Here is a 22,296-nt window from a genome sequence, read left to right as displayed (position 1 = left end):
TTACACGTGGGAAATGAACTTTGAGGAAGCGGTGGATGCACGTACAATTACAATGTTTAAAAAACATTTGGAAATAAATATGAATATGAAATGTTTGGAAGGATATGGGCCGGGAGCAGGCAGGTGGGACTGTTTAGTTTGGGATTATATTTGGCATGGGCTAGTTGGACCAAAGGATCTGTTTACATGTTGTATGATTCTGAATCTATGAAGAAGCCCAATGCATCAATGAAAATACAAGAGTGAAGCATTTGCAAACATCTTCAGCAGAAATGTGGGGTGGATGATCTGTCTCAGTCTGTTCCTGTGGTACCCAGTATTCAACCAATTCAAATTGTTCCACATGGCATTAAGAAACAGCTGAAGGCTGCAAAGGGCCTGGGCCATGAAAACATTCCAACAATAATTTGGAAGGCATGCTCCAGAACTGTCTACACCCTGAATCAAACTGTTCGTGTTCAATTACCACACTGGCATCTACTAAATAAGGAAAATTGGAAAATTATCTAGTTTAGTGCTGTGTTCAAACAGCAGGACAAATCCAGCCTGGTCAGTTCTAAGTCCAACAGCCTACTGATGGTTATCAGTAAAGTAATTGAAGATATTATCAATTGTACTATCAAACAGCACTTACTCAATACTTTGTTATTGTCACTCAGTTTGGGTTCTGCCACTTGGCAGCTCACCTCCTTAGAGCCTTGGTCCAAGCACAGACAGCAGAGCTGAATATCAGCGGGGATGTGAGAACTAAGAGTGGCACCAAGAAGTCTGAGCAAAACTGGAACCAATGGGAATTGGGAAAAAGCTCTCTCTGCTGATTGGAGTCATACCTAACACAAAAGATGATGGTTGCAGTTGTTGAAAGTCAATTGTGTCAGACCCAGGATATCACTGTAGGAGTTCTTGGTATAGTGTCCTCAGCCCACTCTCTTCAGCTGTTTCATCATTGACCTTGCCTCCATCGTAATGTCAAAAGTAGGGATGTTCTTTGATGGGTATGCAATGTCCAGTACAATTGCTTCTCCCCAGACACTGAAATGTGAACAATATCCAGGTTTTGGGCTGGTATTCTGCTTGTTCTGGTTCACAATGATCTATCCTGATAATTCTATGTCTAAATCAGTATGAAACTGAGCGGTTTTCCTGGCGTTATCCTTTCCTAAAGAGCCAAAATTTTGTTTTCTGCTTAACAACTTTGTTTTTTTTTGTAGTGTCAGTTGTGAGTTGTCTTTACTGGCTCAGGATTGCATTGATGTGTTTGATGTTTTATTCAGTTCTTAAAAGAAAAGTATAATCTTGAGGAAAGGGTTGTACTGAAGTTGAGAATTTTCCTGCATTAGGTAGTTGATACACCTGGAATTTTGGATCATCCATTGGAGGAACGGAATACCATTGAGATGCAGGCGATCACTGCACTGGCTCATCTCCGTGCTGCTGTCCTATATGTGATGGATGTGTCAGAGCAGTGTGGCCACACTGTGGAGGAGCAGCTAGAACTCTTTAAAAATATTCAACCTCTTTTTGCAAATAAGGTAAAATCTGTGTTTTGAACATACAAAATTTTGTTTTAACTTCTAATAGGTATTTCATTGCTGTTTGGACAATTTTTTTTGTTTTCATATTGATTGCCTGTTTATATACATTCCAAAGACCATATTTTTAAAGTAATTCACTGGCAGTAAAGTTATAAGGACATGGTGTTGCAAAGACACTATATAATGCACCCCTAACTTTTAATCTTGTTCTCATTTGACTTTTCACTTCATCACCTCACTTATGACATGCTTAGATTTGGATCAGTTTATTGGTACAGAAGTAATTTGATAATTAAAATCTTGATGGAAGGCAGTTCAGTGATGGAAAGCATAATAATGTATAAAAGAAAGAGATTTAGAATGGCGAACTTAATTTTGAAGTTGTGGAATGCACAACCATAATTGGTGATTTTGTCAACTTTGATTTTGTTAAAATTATTTCCATAGTGGTTTAAAAAATTGATATTCAAATATTTGTAGGGGAATCGAGTTAAGACTAACACTCCCAAGGAGGTTAAATATAGTCACCACCACACGTACCATGTGCTGTATAATAATGGTTATGTTACTGAACTAGAAATTGAGAGACCTGGATGATTAATCCAGAGCCATGAGATAAATCCTTCCAGGAGGTAGGGGAATTTAAATTCTCTTAATAAATTAATTGGATTTAAAAAGCTGGTATAAGTAATGATGGCCATGCAAATAACGGATGGTCATAAAGAACCCCCTAATTTGCTGATATTTTTTATGGAAAAATGCCGTCCTTATTGGTCTGGCTTGTGTGTGACTCCCAATTGTTACCATTCTGGTTGACTCTTAACTGCCTTGAAATGATCTCATGAGTCACTTAGTTCTACCAAATTATTATGACAAAGAAACAAAAGCATTCTCCATCTGCAGTTGGTCAAGAATGTGGCTTACCCCCAGTTTCTCAGATTATGAATGGGTAATTAAATGGTGACCTTGCCAAAAATGCCCATATTGTGTCAATGAATTAAAAACAAACAAATTACTCCTTCGTTGTTCAATATCATTGTAGTTAAATGCATGACTTTTCGATCAATGTATCTGTATCTAAGAAAGATGGTTTATTTTGTTTCACTAGCTCACTTTATTGTTTCAGCCCCTTATTATTGTTGCAAATAAATCTGATGTAAAGAAGATAGATGAACTTAAAGAAGAACAGAAGGTTAGTACCTTTTTATGGATAGTATGCAGTACAAATCAGTTAATAAAGTAACTGGATTTAAAGCCACTTTTAAAATCAATATTTGCTCCATATTTGCAACTCTTCTGGATAACAATTTCCAATCACCAAAACTAAATTCTTGTTAAATAAAAATACTTTCAGTCTTATCGAAGCCTTAGAATAATATTCATGTTGGCCTATTTATTTCAATGGATAAAATTTTTTTAAAAAACCTTTTTGATTTACATTCATTTCCTACAAAGCTGGAAACAAGTAGCTGCCAATCATATTGATAACAATGAATTGGCATAAAAATTGAATCAGTTCTCTTATTCTTTAAGAAATGAAATTTGTCCTGTATCATTCTGGTTTATTTGTGACCTTGGACCTCACCCGCTGTGTACCGTGTGTGACCTGCACAGTAGAATGTCACCAAGACTCCCTATCACATTCCCAACTGATAATTACTATCACCTAGAAGAACAAGAACAGCAGAATACACCACTTGCAAGTTCCTCTCCAAATCATTCACCATCTTGACTTGGAAATATTTGCTGATCCTTCAGTATTGCTGAGTTAAAATCTTCGAACAACTTCTATAACGGTGATTGCGAGTTTGCCCGTACCAAGTGGACTGCAGCGATTCAAGCAGGCTGCTCACTAATACCTTCTCCAGGACAATTAAAAGTTGCAATAAATGCTGTCCCAGTCAGCAGTGCTCACAACCCTTGAATGAATAAAAAGCAAAGTCAGTAATTGCCACTGTCCACATTTGAGACAGTTTCGAAAACATTCGGGGAGTCTGGTCTTGTGTGGTATTTATCGTAGGGATCTTTTGAATGTCTTCTCAGCATTTGTGAAGCTGTCATCCACAATTTTATCCAGTTTCTACTTTAATCAAATGCCCCTCAGGACTTATCATCACTTGGAAGCTGAGAGTCAATGAGGCATGTTGTGAGATCTCATTGAAGTACTGAGACTATTTAATTGCAATTATGCTTTATCTTACAGAAAATTTTTTCAGATTTAATGGCAGAAGGGATCACTGTAACAGAAACAAGTACTTTGACAGAGGAGGGCATCATTAAAGTTAAAACTGAGGTGCGTTTTAGGGTATAACATTTACGCAATGATTGGGGTATCGAGCAAAAAGATTAGCTTTACTTTTTTGTACAAGGATGATACAGTAATGAGGTAGGATGTATGGTTTGCAACGCTGATCTTGTACATGATGCTACATTGCTGAATGAAGTTCAAAGGCCATTTCCATCCAATTTTAATTGAGTACTCTTATTAGATCAATTGTTCTGATTGTTCTTAGCCATAGTTATTATAAACTAAACAAAATGACTTGCGACCCTCCAATCTTTACTGGGAGGAGGGTAAAATGAAAAAAATCTGAGTGGAACAGAAGTTGGGTCTGTTAAACTTGGAACTTGGTTAGATGGAGACAGTAGGATTTACAGTTGAATTGGAAGAAGCAGTTTCAAGAGTTCCTGTTATTATTTTCTGTTAACGTTTTGGGAAACTGGATTTCATATTTTTTAATCAATCTGTTTAGACAATTTTTGACACACCTTTGAAGCAGGTGGGACTTTGCATGCAGTCCTTTCGATCCAGTTAGGGATACGACATTGGACCTTAAGGGCCCCTGGATACTGGATTAAGCTGCTTCCAAGTATCTGATCAATCCAGTTATTTCAAATTAGTCATCCAAAGGTTTGCAATATTGAGGATTGATGAGGATTGAGTCACTAGACCCAAAACGTTAACTCTTTTTTTTCACAGATGCTACCAGACTTGCTGAGCTTTCCCAGCATCTTTGTTTTTCTTCCTGATTTTGCCGCATCTGGAGTTCTTTCTTTTTTTAGTGAGTTAGTATGTGATTATTTGGGTTTTCAGTGCTGAAGACTTAGCTTTTTCAAAAGCAATCCTAGTAAATCAGTTTTAACAAACCTATTTACTTAATGTTATTAGGCATGTGACAGACTTCTTGCTCATCGTGTTGATAGTAAAATGAAAGGCAAGAAGGTGAATGATTTACTGAACAGACTACATCTAGCTGTTCCATCAAAGAGAGATGAAAAGGTGAGTTAAGCGTAGCTTTGTTGTAATATTGCAGTCAGTAAAGATTTCTTAATCATATATTGAGCAACAGCCATTCAACATAGGTTTTTAAACAAATGATCTAATTTTATAGAGATGTGACCTGTGATTCTTGCTTTCCCTCCCCTTGTCCTGTTTGACTTTGGAATTATTCAACTTTCTCATCTTGCTGATCTTAAAAGTATGATTTTTGACACTATTGCATGATTGAACGTAGTTTTGCCTTGGCATTCCAAGTTAATTTGTCCTTTTGGCACCTTTTCATGTCTGTGCTTGGATGCTGAATGGGATGGATAGTGTCCTTGTTCTCATTTGTCTTAATTTAATGTTCATTCTTGAGTCTTTCTAAGAAGTGTTACGTTTAGAACAAACTGGAAGACAAAAGTAGTAGGAGCTGAAGTGGAAGTAAGCTATTCAACTTAGCAAATTTGCTCCGCTATTCAATGAGATCATGTTTGACCTCATAATCTCTGCTCCAGTTTCCTGTGATTGCCCGTTATTCCTTCCTGATTAAACATCAATTTATCTGAACCTTGTGAATACTTAATGACCCATCCCAACAGCACTCTGTGGTAAAGAACTGCACAGATTCACAAACTATTGAGAGAAGAAATTACTCCTAATATGAGGTCATGCCCCATGGCCCCGGATTCTCCTGTAAAGAGAAACAACCATTCTGCATCTACCCTATTAAGTCCCTTTAAAAATGTTTTTTAAGCATGCAAATGTTTTTTAAGTACCACTCGAAACAACTCTGTCTTCTCATATAACAGTCCCTCCATACCCAATATCAGCCTTGTGAACCTTCCTTGGATTGCCTTCAATGGCAGTCTCTCCAAGCCCTTTACAGTACTGCAGCTGTGGTCGGACTAGTGTGTTGTGTAGTTTTAACTAAGTCACCCTACATTAATACTGCATTCTGTTTGAAATAAGGACAACAGTCTATTTAGTTTCCCTGTTACCCACTGATCTTGTATGCTAGCTTTTTGAGATTTGTGGATGAGGACTCCCAGATCCCTCTATTCTGCCACTTTCTGCAGTCTTTCCCAATTTAAATAATACTCAGCTCCTGCCATAGTGCAAACCTCACATTTCCCCAAGTTTTTAACCTACTCGCTTAACCTGTCTGTATTCCCCTGCAAGTTGTTTGTGTCATCATCACCTATGCTCGTGTTATCAACAAATTTGGCTTATAATGCATTCACTTCCCTTGTCCAAGCCATTCATTGAACACATTTGTAAATAACTGTGGTCTCACCACTAATTCCTTTAGCACCCCACTAGTTAAAGATTGTCATTGTGAAATAACACTCCTATCCGAAGTCTCATTATTGTATTGGATGATTAGTTATCTAACCATGCGTACACATTTTGCTTTGTCATTTTAAGTAGCTTCATGTGTTATCAAAGGTCTTCTGAAAATCCAAAGATATTACCCCTACTGCTTCCGCTTTACTTATCCTATTTGTTACCTGTTCAAAAAATTCTAGTAAATTCTTCAGATATGGTTTCTTCTTCATGAAGCGATCCTGACGTTGTTTGATCATAATTTGTATTTTTAAATGTTTTCTATTACATCCCTAACAATAAACACTAACATTTTCCCAAAAACAGACGTTAAGCTAACTGGCCTAGTTACCTTATTTTTTGTCTCCTCTTTCAAATTAAAAGTGTTTCATTGGCACTTTTTTAATCTGGTAGGACTTTTTGGAATCTAAGGATTCCTGGACGGTTACTACCAGTGCACTTGCTTTTTTTTAATCTACTTTATTTTATTATTCTAGAATCCATCTCATTAAGTTTAGTGGGTTTATTGGTCTTTTGCTCCATTAATTTCCCTTGAACTCGTTCTGCAGTGATTGTTGTTGTACTTATTTCCTCTTCTTCTTTTGCCCTTTGATTAGTAAATCATTTTGGAATGTTATTAGTGTCTAATAATACTAATGAAGAATGATACAAGCTATTTATTCAACTTCTCCACCATTTCCTACCACATTATTATTTCCATACATCATTCTCTAAGGGGGCTGTGCTTACTTTGGCTCTTTGCTTCCTTTTTATACAAACGGAGAAGTACTTGCTGTCCATCTTGTTATTACCTGCTAGTTAGCTTCAAAGTTTTTTTTGGTCATCTTTTATTGTTTTTTGTAACTAATATTTGTCACATTGTATGTTTCTTTTCTTTCAGTTTGATGCTATCCTTAACTTCTCTGGTTAACCATGGTTAGTTTTTCCCCTTCCTAGAATCCGCCTTCCACTGTAGAATATATCTTTACTGTGGGCCTTGAAATATTTTCTTCATCTGTCATCGTTCATCAACCATCTTTGCTGCTAAACCCTCTTCCTAGTACACTCCTGCCAAGTCACCCTCATTCCTTTGTAATTAGTTTGCAGATGATACCAAAATCGGAAGTGTAGTCGACAGCAAAGAAGGTTACCCCAGAGTACAACGGAATCTTGATCAGATTGGCCAGTGAGCAGAGGAGAGGCAGATGGAGATAATGGGAACTGCAGACGCTGGAGAATCCGAGATAACAAAGTGTAGAGCTGGGTGAACACAGCATGCCAAGAAGCATCTTAGGAGCATCAAAGCTGATGTTTCAGGCCTAGGCCCGAACCGTCAGCTTTTGTGCTCCTAGAATGCTGCCTGGCCTGCTGTGTTCACCCAGCTCCACACATTATCATCTGAGAGGCAGATGGAGTTCAATTTAAATAAGCGTGAGGTGTTGCATTTGGAAAGGCAAATCAGGGCAGGACTTACATCCTTAATAGTCAGGGCCTGGGGAGTGTTGCTGAACAAAGGGGCTTTGGACCTGAGGTTCATATTCTTTGAAAATGAAATCGAAGGTAAATAGAATTGTGAAGAAGGTGTTTGGTATGTTTGCCTTTATGTGCATTGAATATAGGGGTTGGGAGGCCATGTTGTAGCCATACAGGATATTGATTCGGCCACTTTTGGAATATCGCATGCAATTCTCATCTCCCTACTGTAGGAAGGATGTTATGAAACTTGAAAGGGTTCAGAAAAGATTTACAAGGATGTTGCGAGGGATGGAGGGTTTGAGTTATAGGGAAAGACTGAATAGACTGGTGCTGTTTTCCCTGGAGCGTTGGATGCTAAGGATGCTAACCTTATAGAGATTTATAAAATCACGAGAGGTATAGATAGGGTGAATAGCCAAGGTCTTTTCCCAATGGGTAGTGGAGTCAAAACCTAGAGGGCACAGGTTTAAGGTGAGAGGGAATGATTTTAAAGGGACCTAAGGGGCAACATTTTCACATAGAGCGGTGCATGTATGGAATGAGCTGCCAGAGGAAGTGATGGAGGCTGGTACAACATTTAAAAGGTACCTGGATGGATATGTGAAGAGGAAGGGTGTAAGAGGGATATGGGCCAAATGCTGGCAAATGGGACTAGATTTATTGAGGATATCTGGGTGGGATGGATGAGTTGGACTAAAGGGTCTATTTCCATGCTGTATATCTTTATGACCTTAGTTACTTAAGCTTAGCATCGTTGTTTCTGACCCAAGCTCTTCCCAGTAAAATAATGCTAACTTCTACCATGTTATGGTCAGTATTTCCAAGGCAATATTTTACTCTAACATCACTATTAAAGCTGTCTCAGGTGCAAAATAGCCTGATCCCTAGTTGAACCCTTTTCCCCAATGACACTCTTTGAGCCATGCATTTAACTACGACGCTCTACTGATCCTATGCTCGTTTGCTTGTGGTTCAGGTAGTAATCCAGAGATTATTACCTTGGAGGTTCTGTCGTCTAACTTAGTTTCTAACTGTTAAAAAATCTTTTAAGCAAATCCTCCTTTCTAGTCCCACCAATGATATTGCTACCAACATGGACAATGGCTGCTGGATCCCTCCCTCTGCAAGCTCTTCTTTAGCCCCAAGGAGATGTGCCAAACCACAGCAAAGGGCAAACAACAAAGCCTTTGGAGCAGCTGCAAAGAATATATCACCCTAATTATGTCGCCCCCTCCCATAACTACATTTCTATTTCCATTGCCGTCTAGAATTCCTCCCTATACCAAAGTGCCATTGTCACTTTGCTCACCTTGCCTCCCCTCTGTGCAGCTTGCATCCTGTTGGGATGATTGCAGCGACTGAGGCTCCTGAATTGCATCACCAACAGTTACACCCTCCTACCCAGATCACAGGCTTGTGTTCAATTACCTAGCCTGAGGGGTGTGACCACCCTCTGGAACAAAGAGTCAAGGTAACTTGCTTCTTTTCTCCTCCTCCTCCTTCAACAGCCCTCTCCAACTCCTCAACTCTGATTCGAAATCTCTCAAACCACAGGCACATCATATAGATGTGTTCACTCTAGAACATGTTGATGCCCAGCAGCTTGTGCATGTTGCAATGGCTGTAATGATAACATGTCTTTGTAAACTAAAAAGAAAGAAAAATCTTCAATATCAGTATAATACTTAAGCAGTATCTTTATACGAAAAGAGTAAAAAAAATGCTAGAAATCTAATCACAAATGAAGACCTCACTTTTATTTCAAAGACGAGAAGTGTTTACCAATCCTATTAACCAACCAAATTCCTGCTTCACGCGTTTATCATACTTGGCATTGTTTTTGCTTGGTGAGTTTTGAGTTGCCATGACACACTGTGACATCACCCTGGCTCAAGTCTCATGAACAAAGGCATTGTGGCTCACACTGACCCATTGAGTGCAATGGGTTTTCATTTATTTTATGCACAGTGGCACTTTCGCTCTTTATAGCACAAAAGTTAGTGTTTTGGATGTCTCAAGTTAAACTTGTGTTGCAGATTTTGTCCTGTCTTCTGTTTTAGGAAAGGCTGCCTTGGATACCTGAAGGAGCATCCAAACGCAGAAAAATGGTGGTTGATGCACCAAAACGTAAAACGGTTAGTGGAGATTTAGATTGTAAATGATTGATCCAAATTTCTCTCAGTACTTTATCATGAAAGATGCTCTTCCTCTGACAGGAGCGAGATTTGGAGTTGGAGTTGGGTGATGATTATGTCTTGAACCTCCAGAGTAAGTAATTATTTGAAATATGTTTTTTGCCATAGCCCAAATAATAAAATAACCACTGTTAAAATTTCGTTCTCACACACCACCCTACCAACCTCCGGATACAACGCATTATCCTCCGACACTTCCGCCATTTACAATCCGACCCCACCACCCAAGACATTTTTCCATCCCCTCCCCTGTCTGCTTTCCGGAGAGACCACTCTCTCCGTGACTCCCTTGTTCGCTCCACACTGCCCTCCAACCCCACCATACCCGGCACCTTCCCCTGCAACCGCAGGAAATGCTACACTTGTCCCCACACCTCCTCCCTCACCCCCATCCCAGGCCCCAAGATGACATTCCACATTAAGCAGAGGTTCACCTGCACATCTGCCAATGTGGTATACTGCATCCACTGTACCCGGTGCGGCTTTCTCTACATTGGGGAAACCAAGCGGAGGCTTGGGGACCGCTTTGCAGAACACCTCCGCTCAGTTCGTAACAAACAACTGCACCTCCCAGTCGCAAACCATTTCCACTCCCCCTCCCATTCTCTTGATGACATGTCCATCATGGGCCTCCTGCACTGCCACAATGATGCCACCCGAAGGTTGCAGGAACAGCAACTCATATTCCGCCTGGGAACCCTGCAGCCATATGGTATCAATGTGGACTTCACCAGTTTCAAAATCTCCCCTTCCCCCACTGCATCCCTAAACCAGCCCAGTTCATCCCCTCCCCCCACTGCACCACACAACCAGCCCAGCTCTTCCCCCCCCACCCACTGCATCCCAAAACCAGTCCAACCTGTCTCTGCCTCCCTAACCGGTTCTTCCTCTCACCCATCCCTTCCTCCCACCCCAAGCCGCACCCCCAGCTACCTACTAACCTCATCCCACCTCCTTGACCTGTCCGTCTTCCCTGGACTGACCTATCCCCTCCCTACCTCCCCACCTATACCCTCTCCACCTATCTTCTTTACTCTCCATCTTCGGTCCGCCTCCCCCTCTCTCCCTATTTATTCCAGTTCCCTCCCCCCATCCCCCTCTCTGATGAAGGGTCTAGGCCCGAAACGTCAGCTTTTGTGCTCCTGAGATGCTGCTTGGCCTGCTGTGTTCATCCAGCCTCACATTTTATTATCTTGGAATCTCCAGCATCTGCAGTTCCCATTATCACTGTTAAAATTTTACTTGATGGTTTGATCATCTGACATTATTCTTATTAAATTCTGTAAATTGTGCCCTCTTCCAAAGTGATCCCTGCTAGATAAATCATTAGTTAGACCGGCAGACATAAAGTTTTAATTAGGAGCAGATGTAAAAGATAATTTTCAATGTTGAGCCCAGCAAGATTAGAGAATTTGTAAACAAGGGGAGTCAGGAAGAAGAACAGATTATCAAGAAAGATAACTTCCATCCCCTGTTCAATGTAGACCTGTAATAACTAATTTATGACATTGTAATTACAACACCACTAACACCTTGTTTCAGAGATAGTAGGAACTACAGATGTTGGAGAATCTGAGATAACACTGTGTAAAACTTGATGAACAGCAGCATCAGAGGAGCAGGAAGGCTGATGTTTCGGGCCTAAATCCTTCATCAGAAATGGGGGAGGGGAAGGGGGTTCTAAAATAAATAGGGAGAGAGGGGGGAGGTGGATAGAAGATGGATAAAGGAGAAGATAGGTGGAGAGGAGACAGACAGGTCAAAGAGGCGGGGATGGACCCAGTAAAGGTGAGTGTAGGTGGGGAGTTAAGGAGGAGATAGGTCAGTCCAGGGAGGACACAGGTCAAGGGGCGGGATGAGGTCAGTAGGTAGGAGATGGGGTGGGAGGGGAGGGGATACGTGGGAGAAAGGACAGTTTAGGGAGGCGGGGATGAACTGTGCTGGTTTTGGGATGCAGTAGGAGGTGGGGAGATTTTGAAACTTGTCAAGTCCACATTGATACCATTGGGCTGCAGGGTTCCCAAGGGGATTATGAGTTACTGTTCCTGCAACCTTCAGGTGGCATCGTTGTGGTACTCTAGGAGGCCCAGGATGGACATGTTTTCTAAGGAAGGGAGGGTGAGTTGAAGTGGTTCATGACTGGAAGGTGCAGTTGTTTAGTGTGAACCGAGTGTAGGTGTTCTGCAAGGCAGTCCCCAAACCTCCGCTTGGTTTCCCTGATATAGAGGAGGCCACAACGGAAACAGCGGATGCAGTATACCACATTGGCAGATGTGCAGGTGAACATCTGTTTGATGTGGAAAGGCTTGGGGCCTGGGATGGGGGTGTTGGGGGAGGTGTTGGGGCAGTTGTAGCACTTCCTGCTGTTGTAGAGAAAATATCCTGCGGTTGCACACCCTGCACTTTTCCCTGCAATGGCAGGAAGTGCTACACCTAACCCTACACCATACCCCTCACCCCTATCCCAGGCCCCAAGAAGACTTACCGCATCAAGGAGGTGTTCACCTGCATATCTGCTAATGTGGTGTACTGTATCCGCTGTTCCTGTTGTGACCTCCTCTACATCGGGGAAATCAAGCGGAGGCTTGGGGACCACTTTGCAGAACAGCCTCGCTTGGTTCGCAATAAACAACTGCATCTCCCAGTTGTGAAGTATTTCAACTCCCCTTTCCCTTCAAATGACATGTCCATCCTGGTCCTCCTGCAGTGCCACAATGATGTCACCCGAAGGTTGCAGGAACAGCAACCCATATTCTGCTTGGGAATGCTACAGCCCAATGGTATCAATGTGGACTTCACGAGCTTCAAAATCTCCCCTCCCCCTACTGCATCCCAAAACCAGCCCAGCTCGTCCCCACCTCCCACCTCAAACACCACCCCCATCTCCTACCTACTAACCTCATCCCGCTCCCTTGACCTGTCCGTCCTCCCTGGACTGACCTTTCTCCTTCCTAACTCCCCATCTACACCCACCTTTACTGGCTCCATCCCCGCCTTTTTGACCTGTCTGTCTCCTCTCCACCTATCTTCTCCTTCATCCATCTTCTATCCACCTCCCCCTCTCTCCCTATTTATTTCAGAACCCCCTTTCCCTCCCCCATTTCTGAAGAATGGTTTAGGCCCGAACCATCAGCCTTCCTGCTCCTCTGATGCTGCTTGGCCTGCTGTGTTCATCCAGCTCTATACCGTGTTATGCTACTAACACCTGATTGGAAAAGTGTCAGATGGCGTAAAACATGCACAACCCTTCCTGGAGCCTTTCCGTTCCAGCTACAGTAGATTAAAATTTGTGGCTCATTGAGTTTGTTCTGCCTTGTTATTATTATTTATTATAAGTTATTTCATGTGGGTGTCCATAAGCTTCAGCCATCAGCTATAGTCTTGAATTTGTATTGTTTCCGTGTCTGTGGAAGCACTGAGTATGTGGCCGATAAGGTCATTTATTTGCAAATGGGACTTCTATTCCAAGGATTACTTCTTTACTCGAAGAGTTATAAGGGAATGGAACGCTTTGCCTGCAACAGTAGTAGATTTGCCAACTTTAGGTACATTTAAGTCGTCATTGGATAAGCATTTGGACATACATGGAACAGTGTAGGTTAGATGGGCTTCAGATCGGTATGACAGGTCGGCACAACCTCGAGGGCCAAAGGGCCTGTACTGTTCTATGATTACATATTCAAGTCCAACTCTGGGTTATGAGCTTTTAAAAATATTTTCAAATTCCTTGTTTCATTGATTCTTAATAAAAACTATCCTTAAATTAAATATTATAATAATTTTTCCTTTTGAGTTAATTAAATGTTCAGAGTCTAATTCCTTAATTGGAAGACTTCATTTTCTGAATCATCAGAAGCATGTTTTGCAGAGGAAACCTTTGATTGATCAATATGTAATCTGGATGCAAGAAGTTGCAATGGTTAAGGACTGAACCAAGCTAAATTAATCGTCTGCGTGAATTTTGTTGTTAGCCTGAGTAAAGCCAATTTTTTTGTTTTAATACTGGCAAATGACTTGGCTAGAGACTGGAAGAGTGTCTGGGCATGAAGTCTCCCTTTGTATTAAGGCGCGCACGCAATAGTGACCTTGCCACCAACTCAGACTTCAATCCGAGTTTCACAGCAGTTTGTCTTAACTAGTTGGGCTCCTACTATTGTGCTGGATCCTACCTCCATCTCCTGACCTAGATGATAAGATGATCATCAACACATTACATCATTAAAAGCTGTCATTAAGTGCGTGGGATCTGTGCAAATTGAATAACCTAGTCGTTCATTCTTAATCCCGCTTTCCAGTACTTGATCATAAAATGTGAGGCTGGATGAACACAGCAGGCCCAGCAGCATCTCAGGAGCACAAAAGCTGATGTTTCGGGCCTAGACCCTTCATGAGAAAGGGGGATGGGGTGAAGGTTCTGGAATAAATAGGGAGAGAGGGGGAGGCAGACCGAAGATGGAGAGAAAAGAAGATAGGTGGAGAGGAGAGTATAGGTGGGGAGGTAGAGAGGGGATAGGTCAGTCGAGGGAAGACGGACAGGTCAAGGAGGTGGGATGAGGTTAGTAGGTAGGAGATGGAGGTGCGGCTTGGGGTGGGAGGAAGGGATGGGTGAGAGGAAGAACAGGTGGGAGGCAGAGACAGGTTGGACTGGTTTTGGGATGCAGTGGGTGGAGGGGAAGAGCTGGGCTGGTTTTGGGATGCGGTGGGGGAAGGGGAGATTTTGAAGCTGGTGAAGTCCACATTGATACCATTGGGCTGCAGGGTTCCCAAGCGGAATATGAGTTGCTGTTCCTGCAACCTTCGGGTGGCATCATTGTGGCACTGCAGGAGGCTCATGATGGACATGTCATCTAAAGAATGGGAGGGGGAGTGGAAATGGTTTGCGACTGGGAGGTGCAGTTGTTTATTGCGAACTGAGCGGAGGTGTACTTGATCCATGGCTTTGCAGGTTATAGTGCTTATGGTGCAAATCACATGTTTTGAGGGCCCCGTAAGGATTGATGTCAGACAACTTGATGTTTCCAAAACAATTGGGCTTAGTGGACATTTGACTAGCTTTATTAAATATATATAGTTGAATATTTGAAAAGGAGATATCTCTGGATATTGCTGTTGGGTTTCTTCATTAAAATGTGAGATGCAGATAAGAATTCTTTCCAGATGCACTGAACAGGAGTACCTGGCTGACTGGAGTTTGGAGACAGTAAGGACTGCACATGCCAGAACTGGAGTCAATAAATGTAGAGCTGGAAAAGCACAGCAGGTCAGACTGCATCTGAGGAGCAGGAAAGTCAATGTTTTGGGTTAGAACCCTTTGCCAAGACTTCTGACAAAGGGTTTTGGCCCGAAACATTGACTTTGTTGCTCCTCAGATGCTGTCTGACCTGCTTTCTCAGCTCCAACACTTATCGACTCTAGCTTCCAGCATCAGCTGTCCTTACAGTCTCCGAGTCAATGAAAACCATTCTGCGAAGTTTTTTCTAAAGATGTCCACCTTGAAGTTTTCCTTCTCTTTCTGAAGAGAACTCAGTGAGTCTCTCTCCCACTGCAACCACATGACTGGAGTTTGAGCATTTGATTTGTTTACTCACCGATAATATTTCTGTGGTAATTTTGCTGCTAAAATATCAAATATTTACATCTCAGTAAGTAACATCTGTTCATTCTTTAGAACACTGGGATCTAATGAATGAGTCTGAGAAGCAAGATCTGATTCCCGAAATATGGGAAGGTCACAACATAGCTGATTACATCGATCCTGAAATTATGCAGGTGAGTTAGGGTTATAGTCTACCTTTATAATGTTAATGGTTTTGTCTTTTGCCAGGTATCTAAACATTACTGAGAGAGTAATTTTCTAGACTTAACAAAGACGCCAGCACAGCATTATTTTCCTGTAAACTGTGGTGTATAGAGTCACACAGCACGGAAACAGACCCTCTACTCCAACTTGTCCGTGCTGACCCGGGTATCCCAACCCGACCAGGTCCAATTTGCCAGCAGTTGGTGCATGTCCCTCTAACCATTCATATTCATATACCCATCCAGATGACCCTTAAATGTTGTAATTGTACCTGCCTCCACCACTTGTTCTGGCAGCTTACTCCATACAAGCACCACCGTCTATGTGAGAAAGTTACCCTTCAGATCCCTTGTAAATCATTACCTTCTTAACTTAAATCTATGCCATCTAGTTTTGGACTCCCCACCCTAGCAAAAAGACTTTGGCAATTCATCCTATTCATGCCCCTCATGATTTTTATAATCTTTGAAAAGGCCTTCAATGCTACAGGGAAGTAAACGTCCCAGCTTAATCAGCCTGTCCCTGTAACTCAATCCTCCAGTCCCAGCAACATCCTTGTAAATCTTTTCTGCACCCTCTCAAGTTTGACATCATCTTCGCTATAGAAGGATAACCAGAATTGTGCGTAGTATTCTAAAATTGGCCCCACCAATGACCTATACAGATGCAACTTGACATCCCAACTCCTACACTTAATGTTCTGACTAATGAAGGCAGGCGTGCCAAACGCTTTCTTCACCAGAGATAATGGGAACTGCAGATGCTGGAGATTCCAAGATAATAAAATGTGAGGCTGGATGAACACAGCAGGCCAAGCAGCATCTCAGGAGCACAAAAGCTGACGTTTCGGGCCTGGACCCTTCATCAGAGAGGGGGATGGGGGGAGGGAACTGGAATAAATAGGGAGAGAGGGGGAGGCGGACCGAAGATGGAGAGTAAAGAAGATAGGTGGAGAGGGTGTAGGTGGGGAGGTAGGGAGGGGATAGGTCAGTCCAGGGAAGACGGACAGGTCAAGGAGGTGGGATGAGGTTAGTAGGTAGCTGGGGGTGCGGCTTGGGGTGGGAGGAAGGGATGGGTGAGAGGAAGAACCGGTTAGGGAGGCAGAGACAGGTTGGACTGGTTTTGGGATGCAGTGGGTGGGGGGGAAGGGCTGGGCTGGTTGTGTGGTGCTTTCTTCACCACGCTGTTTATCTACAACTTGACTTTGAGGATCTATGCGCCTGCACCCCTAGGTCTCTTTGTTTGGCAGCACTCACCAGGACCATTATTAACTGCCCACGTCCTGCCCCCCCGTTTGCCTTACCAAAATGCAACTCCTCACATTGTCTAAATCAGACTCCATCTACCTCTTCTTGGTCCATTACCCCATTGATTAAGGTCCCATTGTATTCTGAGATAATCTTCACTGTCCGCTACAACACCAATTTAGGTGTCATTTGCAAACCTATGAACCATGCCTCCAATATTCACATCAAAATTATTTATATAAATGCCAAAAAGCAGTGGACCCTGCACTGATGCTTGTGGCACACCGCTGGTCACAGGCATCCAGCTTGCAGAGCAATCCTCTAGCACCACCCTCTGACTCCTACCTTCAAGCCAATTTTGTATGCAGTTGGTTAGCTCCCCCTGGATCCCACTTTATCCAACCAAATAATTCAGAACATTAGCAAATGTTTTGAAGTCCATACAGAAGTCACATGCTCTGCTTTCATCAATCTTCTATGCCGCTTCTTCAAAAACTCATTTAATTGCATGAGACACGATTTTCCACGAGCAAAGCTACGTTGGCTTTGCCTTTCCAGATGCTCCAAATCCTGTCCGTCAGAATCCACCCCCCCCCCCCCCCACCAACTTATCCACCACTGATATGTGGTTTTCTGCACAGCATTCTCTGAATGTCGTTATGTAGCAAGTCAAACTGCTTATGTAACTATTTGTTGAATTGTCCTTAGAATATGGTTTAAATTAGCCACCTTGGTTTTGAGGAGTCAAGTACACATGGTTGCAAATGCCTAGTGATTTCAAATGCAATTTTTTAATTTCAAAAGAGCATTTTAATGTAATATTAATGTGCATCGGCTCTCTATCTGCTATTTAGGATTTGGTGTCTGATTTTAAAAAAAAATTGTAAATGCATCTTTTAGAAATTGCAACAGCTTGAAAAAGAAGAAGAATTGAAACAAATGGCAGGTGAATATGATTCAGATTCTGAGAGTGAGGATGAAGAAATGAAAGACATTAGGAAGTTGGCCAGTCAAATCAGAGAAAAGAAAAAAATGCAAATCTTGATATCCAGAGAGAAACAAACAAAAAAGGGTCCCAAGATGCCAAGAACTGCTAAAAAGGTTGGTACATTTTGTGTGTTCTGTTTTCAAGAATAGGTTCTTGTTCAATAACTTAAACTTAATTTTGAGGTTTATGGTCTATTCCAGTGTGTCAGCATATTGGTGATCACCTTCACTTCTCCCACCTCAGGTAATTCTTGTGGTCTTCTAAGTTTACAGGGCAAGTGGAATTGTTGCTCCAAACTTCTTACCTGGATTAGGATCCGCAATCGCTTTGTACTGATAGCCATGATCCACATGTGGGTAAAAACCCACGAGTGTTCCCTCCTCTTGTCATACTTGCAATCTTTCCAAGTGAGCATGCCAACATGAAATAAATTCCACGTAGTTTTGAATTTTAAATATGTACCACTTAATAATCAATGGAGATAATCAACATAATTTTCCCATTTCTTTGCCAGTTTGAGCATGTTGCGCCCGTAAGTTTCTAAGGTTTTGGAGTAGATCTGTAGCTCAGGTTGTGGGTGTTGAGGTTCGTTGGCTAGCTGAGCTGGTTTGTTGTTCTGCAGACGTTTTGTTACTGGGCTTGTTAACATCCTCAGTGCAGCCTCTGATGAAGCGTCGGTGTGTTTTCCTGCCAGGTTTTTAAACTCTGGGGTCCATTGCGATGGATTGCCTCACTTAATGGGTTTCCTTCATAGTGGAATGTATATGCGGTCAACGCTTGATCAGAGGCTGCACTGAGGATGTTACCTAGCACAGTAACGAAACATCCACGGAACAACAGACGAGCTCGGCGAGCCAACCTCCATAACGTTTTGCCCTTGAATATGTTTGAGGAAACAATCCAGTTATGATGGATAGTAGAATTCTGAATTGTTTTGCAAAGATGCATTACATGTTTCTTTGACCATTATAATTATTATTTTGCTTATCGTAAGCGTTAATGCTGATGAATACATTGGATGAGAAGGCAGAACCTTCTTCCAGAAATTTGAAAGCAAACGTACTAGCATTTTTCTGTTTTTACAGATTGAACGAAAAACTTTGGAAAAGGAAATGGGATCGCTTGGCTTAGATATGGATGACAAAGATGATGTAAGGTTTTTTAAAACTGAATATTACCTAAAATTGTGGCATTTTGATGAAGGGCCACTGGACCTCAAAGGTTAACTCTGCTTTTTTTTCTACAGATGCTACCAGACCTGCTGATTTTTCTTTTCCAGAAATTTCTGTTTTTGTTTAAGATTTCCAGCATCTACAGTTTTTTGTTTTGCTTAATGTTGAATGGTTCAGTTCAAAAAGAGAAAACAGTGTTGGCTGTGGCCTAGGACCAATGTATATATTTGTTTTCATTGTATTGCTGGGTGCTTGTTGTGATGCTTTGTGGAAAATGGGTGCTCCTTCCAAAGAAGACAGGAGGAAAATAAATAAATGAATCTTTTCCTTTTATTCTTTCCCCACCTCAGCCATATGGTCCAACCACTAAGATGCACTTCCCAGCAGTTGATGTAAGGTGCTGTTGAATCACGCAGATGTTTCCTCCCAAATCATGGGGGAATTATTCCCTGTTGGTTTGTGGCAACTTTCGAAAGGGTACCTTGAAATTGGACTGAAGTTATGTCATAAATAATGAAATTACAAAATTGGCTGATTGCTTTGAATTAAGCATGAGTGATATGGCACTGTATAATGTTGGCTTGTATACTTGGTTTCTAATTGCGTGGTCTGATTGCTAAATTTGGGCATTTTTTGCAAGGTCAGTTATGGACAGGTCTGCAGGAATTATGAATTTTCCTAGCTGTTCTTCAAAAGATTATCCTCTCATAGTCAAATATGTTACTATTAAGCCTCAATAATAGGCTTTCAGAGCATTGGGAGAAAATTTTCAGTGGGGGCATTTTTATGCAGTTTTGAAATGCAATCATTTGATTATAAACTGCCCTTCCTTGGAAGTAATGACAAATTTACATTTTTAAATTGTGTATTGAAAATGTAATGGTGTTAACAGCTTTAAGTTTTTAAATGCATTGAATTATCATATCTTTCAAAATGATCAATGTTTAAATATAAATTCTACCTTGTCCTCACATTGTTTAGGCACACTATGCTGTGCAAGCTCGACGATCTAGAAGTGTCACCAGAAAACGTAAACGTGAGGAATCTCAACCACCAACATCTAAAGTCCGCATTCGGAGTACTTCGCGCACTCCACGTGATCTTTCTGGTGTGCGTGATGAAAAGGTTTGTTCCTAATACACATTAGACTTGTTTTCATTGATACATTTTTGATTTTTTTTTAATATGCTGTAATTCATCTCAATTCCACATATACAAAAACATTGATGACCGTTGCAAACAGACTCAATAATTTTGCGTATATTTCCCTAATAGAAATTTGATCATTTGGGAACTTTCTGCTTTTAACATCCCTTGATAAAATTTGAGATGATTTACTTGTATAAAACTGGCACACTTGTTTTTGTTGTCTTTGGAAGGAAAACAAAGGTTTGGGAAGCTGATGTCTGTTAGCTAGATCCAAATCCTCTTGTTTCTTATATTCTTAAATTTAACTCATTTTCTTGAGTCTTTGAGGAAGTAATGGAGGGTATCGTGACAAGTGCTATACAACAGGCTTGTGAGCAATGATAGAGCTATGGAATAGAAGGGATAGGGATTTTGGGATGGGGGGTGTGTTTGGTGGTGGAGGAAGGGTGTCCTCGAACCAAGGACTGTTGTCTCTGGATGCCCAGTAGGCAGTAATGAGATGAGGAAAAATTACTTCAGTGAGGAGTGGAATTTTGTATCACAGAAGAATGTGGAGAACAAGCATTGAATATTATTAGGAAATAAATTGATAGGTTTCTGGATGAATATAGGGAGAGAATGGGAGTATAAATGGTGGTCAGTGGTGATGTTGAATGGCAGAACGGATTAAAGGGGCAGAATGATCTTCTGTTTATTGTGTTTTGAAGAGGTGGCCTGATTAAAAGATAAAAGATTCTAAGGGATCTTGACAGGTTGGATGTGGAAATGATCTTTCTTCTTATGGGAGAATTTAGAACTACTGTTTAAAAGTCAAGAATTGCCGATTTAAAACATTGAGGCTAATTATTTTCTCTGAGGGTCATGAGCCCTTGGAAACACTACACCTGAAAAGGTCATGGAAGCAAAATCCATGAAATTTTTTAATACAAAGTAGATTCTTGTTAAGTAAGCGCATGAAAGGATATCGGGAATAGGTGGAAATGCAGAATTACAGCTACAATCAGGTCGACCTGATTAGTTGAGCAGGCTGAAGGTGATGAGTCTTCTCATATTCCTAATTCTTTTGTTTATCCAGAGATAGTAGCAACTGCAGATGCCGGAGAATCTGAGATAACAAGATGTAGAGCATGATGAACACAGCAAGCCAAGCAGCATCAGAGCTGCAGGAGGGCTGACATTTTGAGCCTAGGCCCTTCATCAGAAATGGGGGAGGGGATGGGGATTCTGAAGTAAATAGGGAGATAGGTGGATAGAAGATGGATAAAGGAGAAGATAGGTGGAGAGGAGACAGACATGTCGAAGAAGTGGGGATGGAGCCAGTAAAGGTGAGTATAGGTGGAGAGGTAGAGAGGAGATGGGCAGCCCAGGGAGGATGGACAGGTCAAGGGGACAGGATGAGGTTAGTCAGTCGGAGATGGCGGTGTGGCTTGGGGTGGGAGGAGGCGATAGGTGGGAGAAAGGACAAGTTAGTGAGGCAGGGAAGAGCTGGGCTGGTTTTGGGATGCGGTAGTGGGAGGGGAGATTTTGAAGCTTGTGAAGTCCATATTGATACCATTGGGCTGCAGGGTTTCCAAGTGGAATATGAGTTACTGTTCCTGCAACCTTCGGGTGACGTCGTTGTGGTACTGCAGGAGGCCCAGGATGGACAAATCGTCTGAGGAGTAGGAGGGGGAGTTGAAATGGTTCGCGACTGGGAGTTGCAGTTGTTTAGTGCAAACCGAGCAAAGGTGTTCTGCAAAGCAGTCCCCAAGCCCCTGCTTGGTTTCCCCAATGTAGAGGAGGCCACAACGGGAACAGCGGATGCAGTATACCACATTAGCAGATGTGCAGGTGAACATCTGCTTGATGTGGAAAGTCGTCTTGGGCCCTGGGATGGGGATGTGGGAGAATGTGTAGGGGTGGGTGTAGCACTTCCTGCAGTTGCAGGGAAAAGTGCCAGGTGTGGTGTGGCTGGAGGGGAGTGTGCAGCAGACAAGGGAGTCACAGAGACCGGGTCCTTCTGGAAAGCAGATATGGGTGCGGAGAGAAAAATGCCTTTGGTTGTGGGGTCGGATTGCAGATGGCGGAAGTCTCGGAGGATGATGCATTGGATCCTGATATTGGTGGGGTGGTACGTGAGGACGAGGGAGATTCTCTTTTGGTTGTTATT

General features: G+C 42.0%; 1 protein-coding gene across 1 annotated transcript in view; it reads left to right on the top strand.

The window, feature by feature from the left end:
- gtpbp4 (GTP binding protein 4) overlaps positions 1-22,296 on the top strand; it is a 37,274-nt gene that overhangs the window by 12,371 nt on the left and 2,607 nt on the right. Inside the window, exons 7-16 of the mRNA XM_048560856.1 lie at positions 1,341-1,532; positions 2,662-2,727; positions 3,739-3,828; positions 4,705-4,815; positions 9,657-9,731; positions 9,813-9,864; positions 15,460-15,560; positions 17,739-17,939; positions 18,912-18,977; positions 19,980-20,123. Coding sequence (XP_048416813.1) covers positions 1,341-1,532; positions 2,662-2,727; positions 3,739-3,828; positions 4,705-4,815; positions 9,657-9,731; positions 9,813-9,864; positions 15,460-15,560; positions 17,739-17,939; positions 18,912-18,977; positions 19,980-20,123 — 1,098 coding nt within the window. The remainder of the gene's footprint in view (positions 1-1,340; positions 1,533-2,661; positions 2,728-3,738; positions 3,829-4,704; positions 4,816-9,656; positions 9,732-9,812; positions 9,865-15,459; positions 15,561-17,738; positions 17,940-18,911; positions 18,978-19,979; positions 20,124-22,296) is intronic.

The sequence above is a fragment of the Stegostoma tigrinum genome, chromosome 2, assembly GCF_030684315.1.
Source record: "Stegostoma tigrinum isolate sSteTig4 chromosome 2, sSteTig4.hap1, whole genome shotgun sequence".
NCBI lineage: Eukaryota > Metazoa > Chordata > Chondrichthyes > Orectolobiformes > Stegostomatidae > Stegostoma > Stegostoma tigrinum.
Note: the sequence above shows the minus strand (reverse complement) of the source record. Positions and strands in the feature narration are given on the sequence as shown.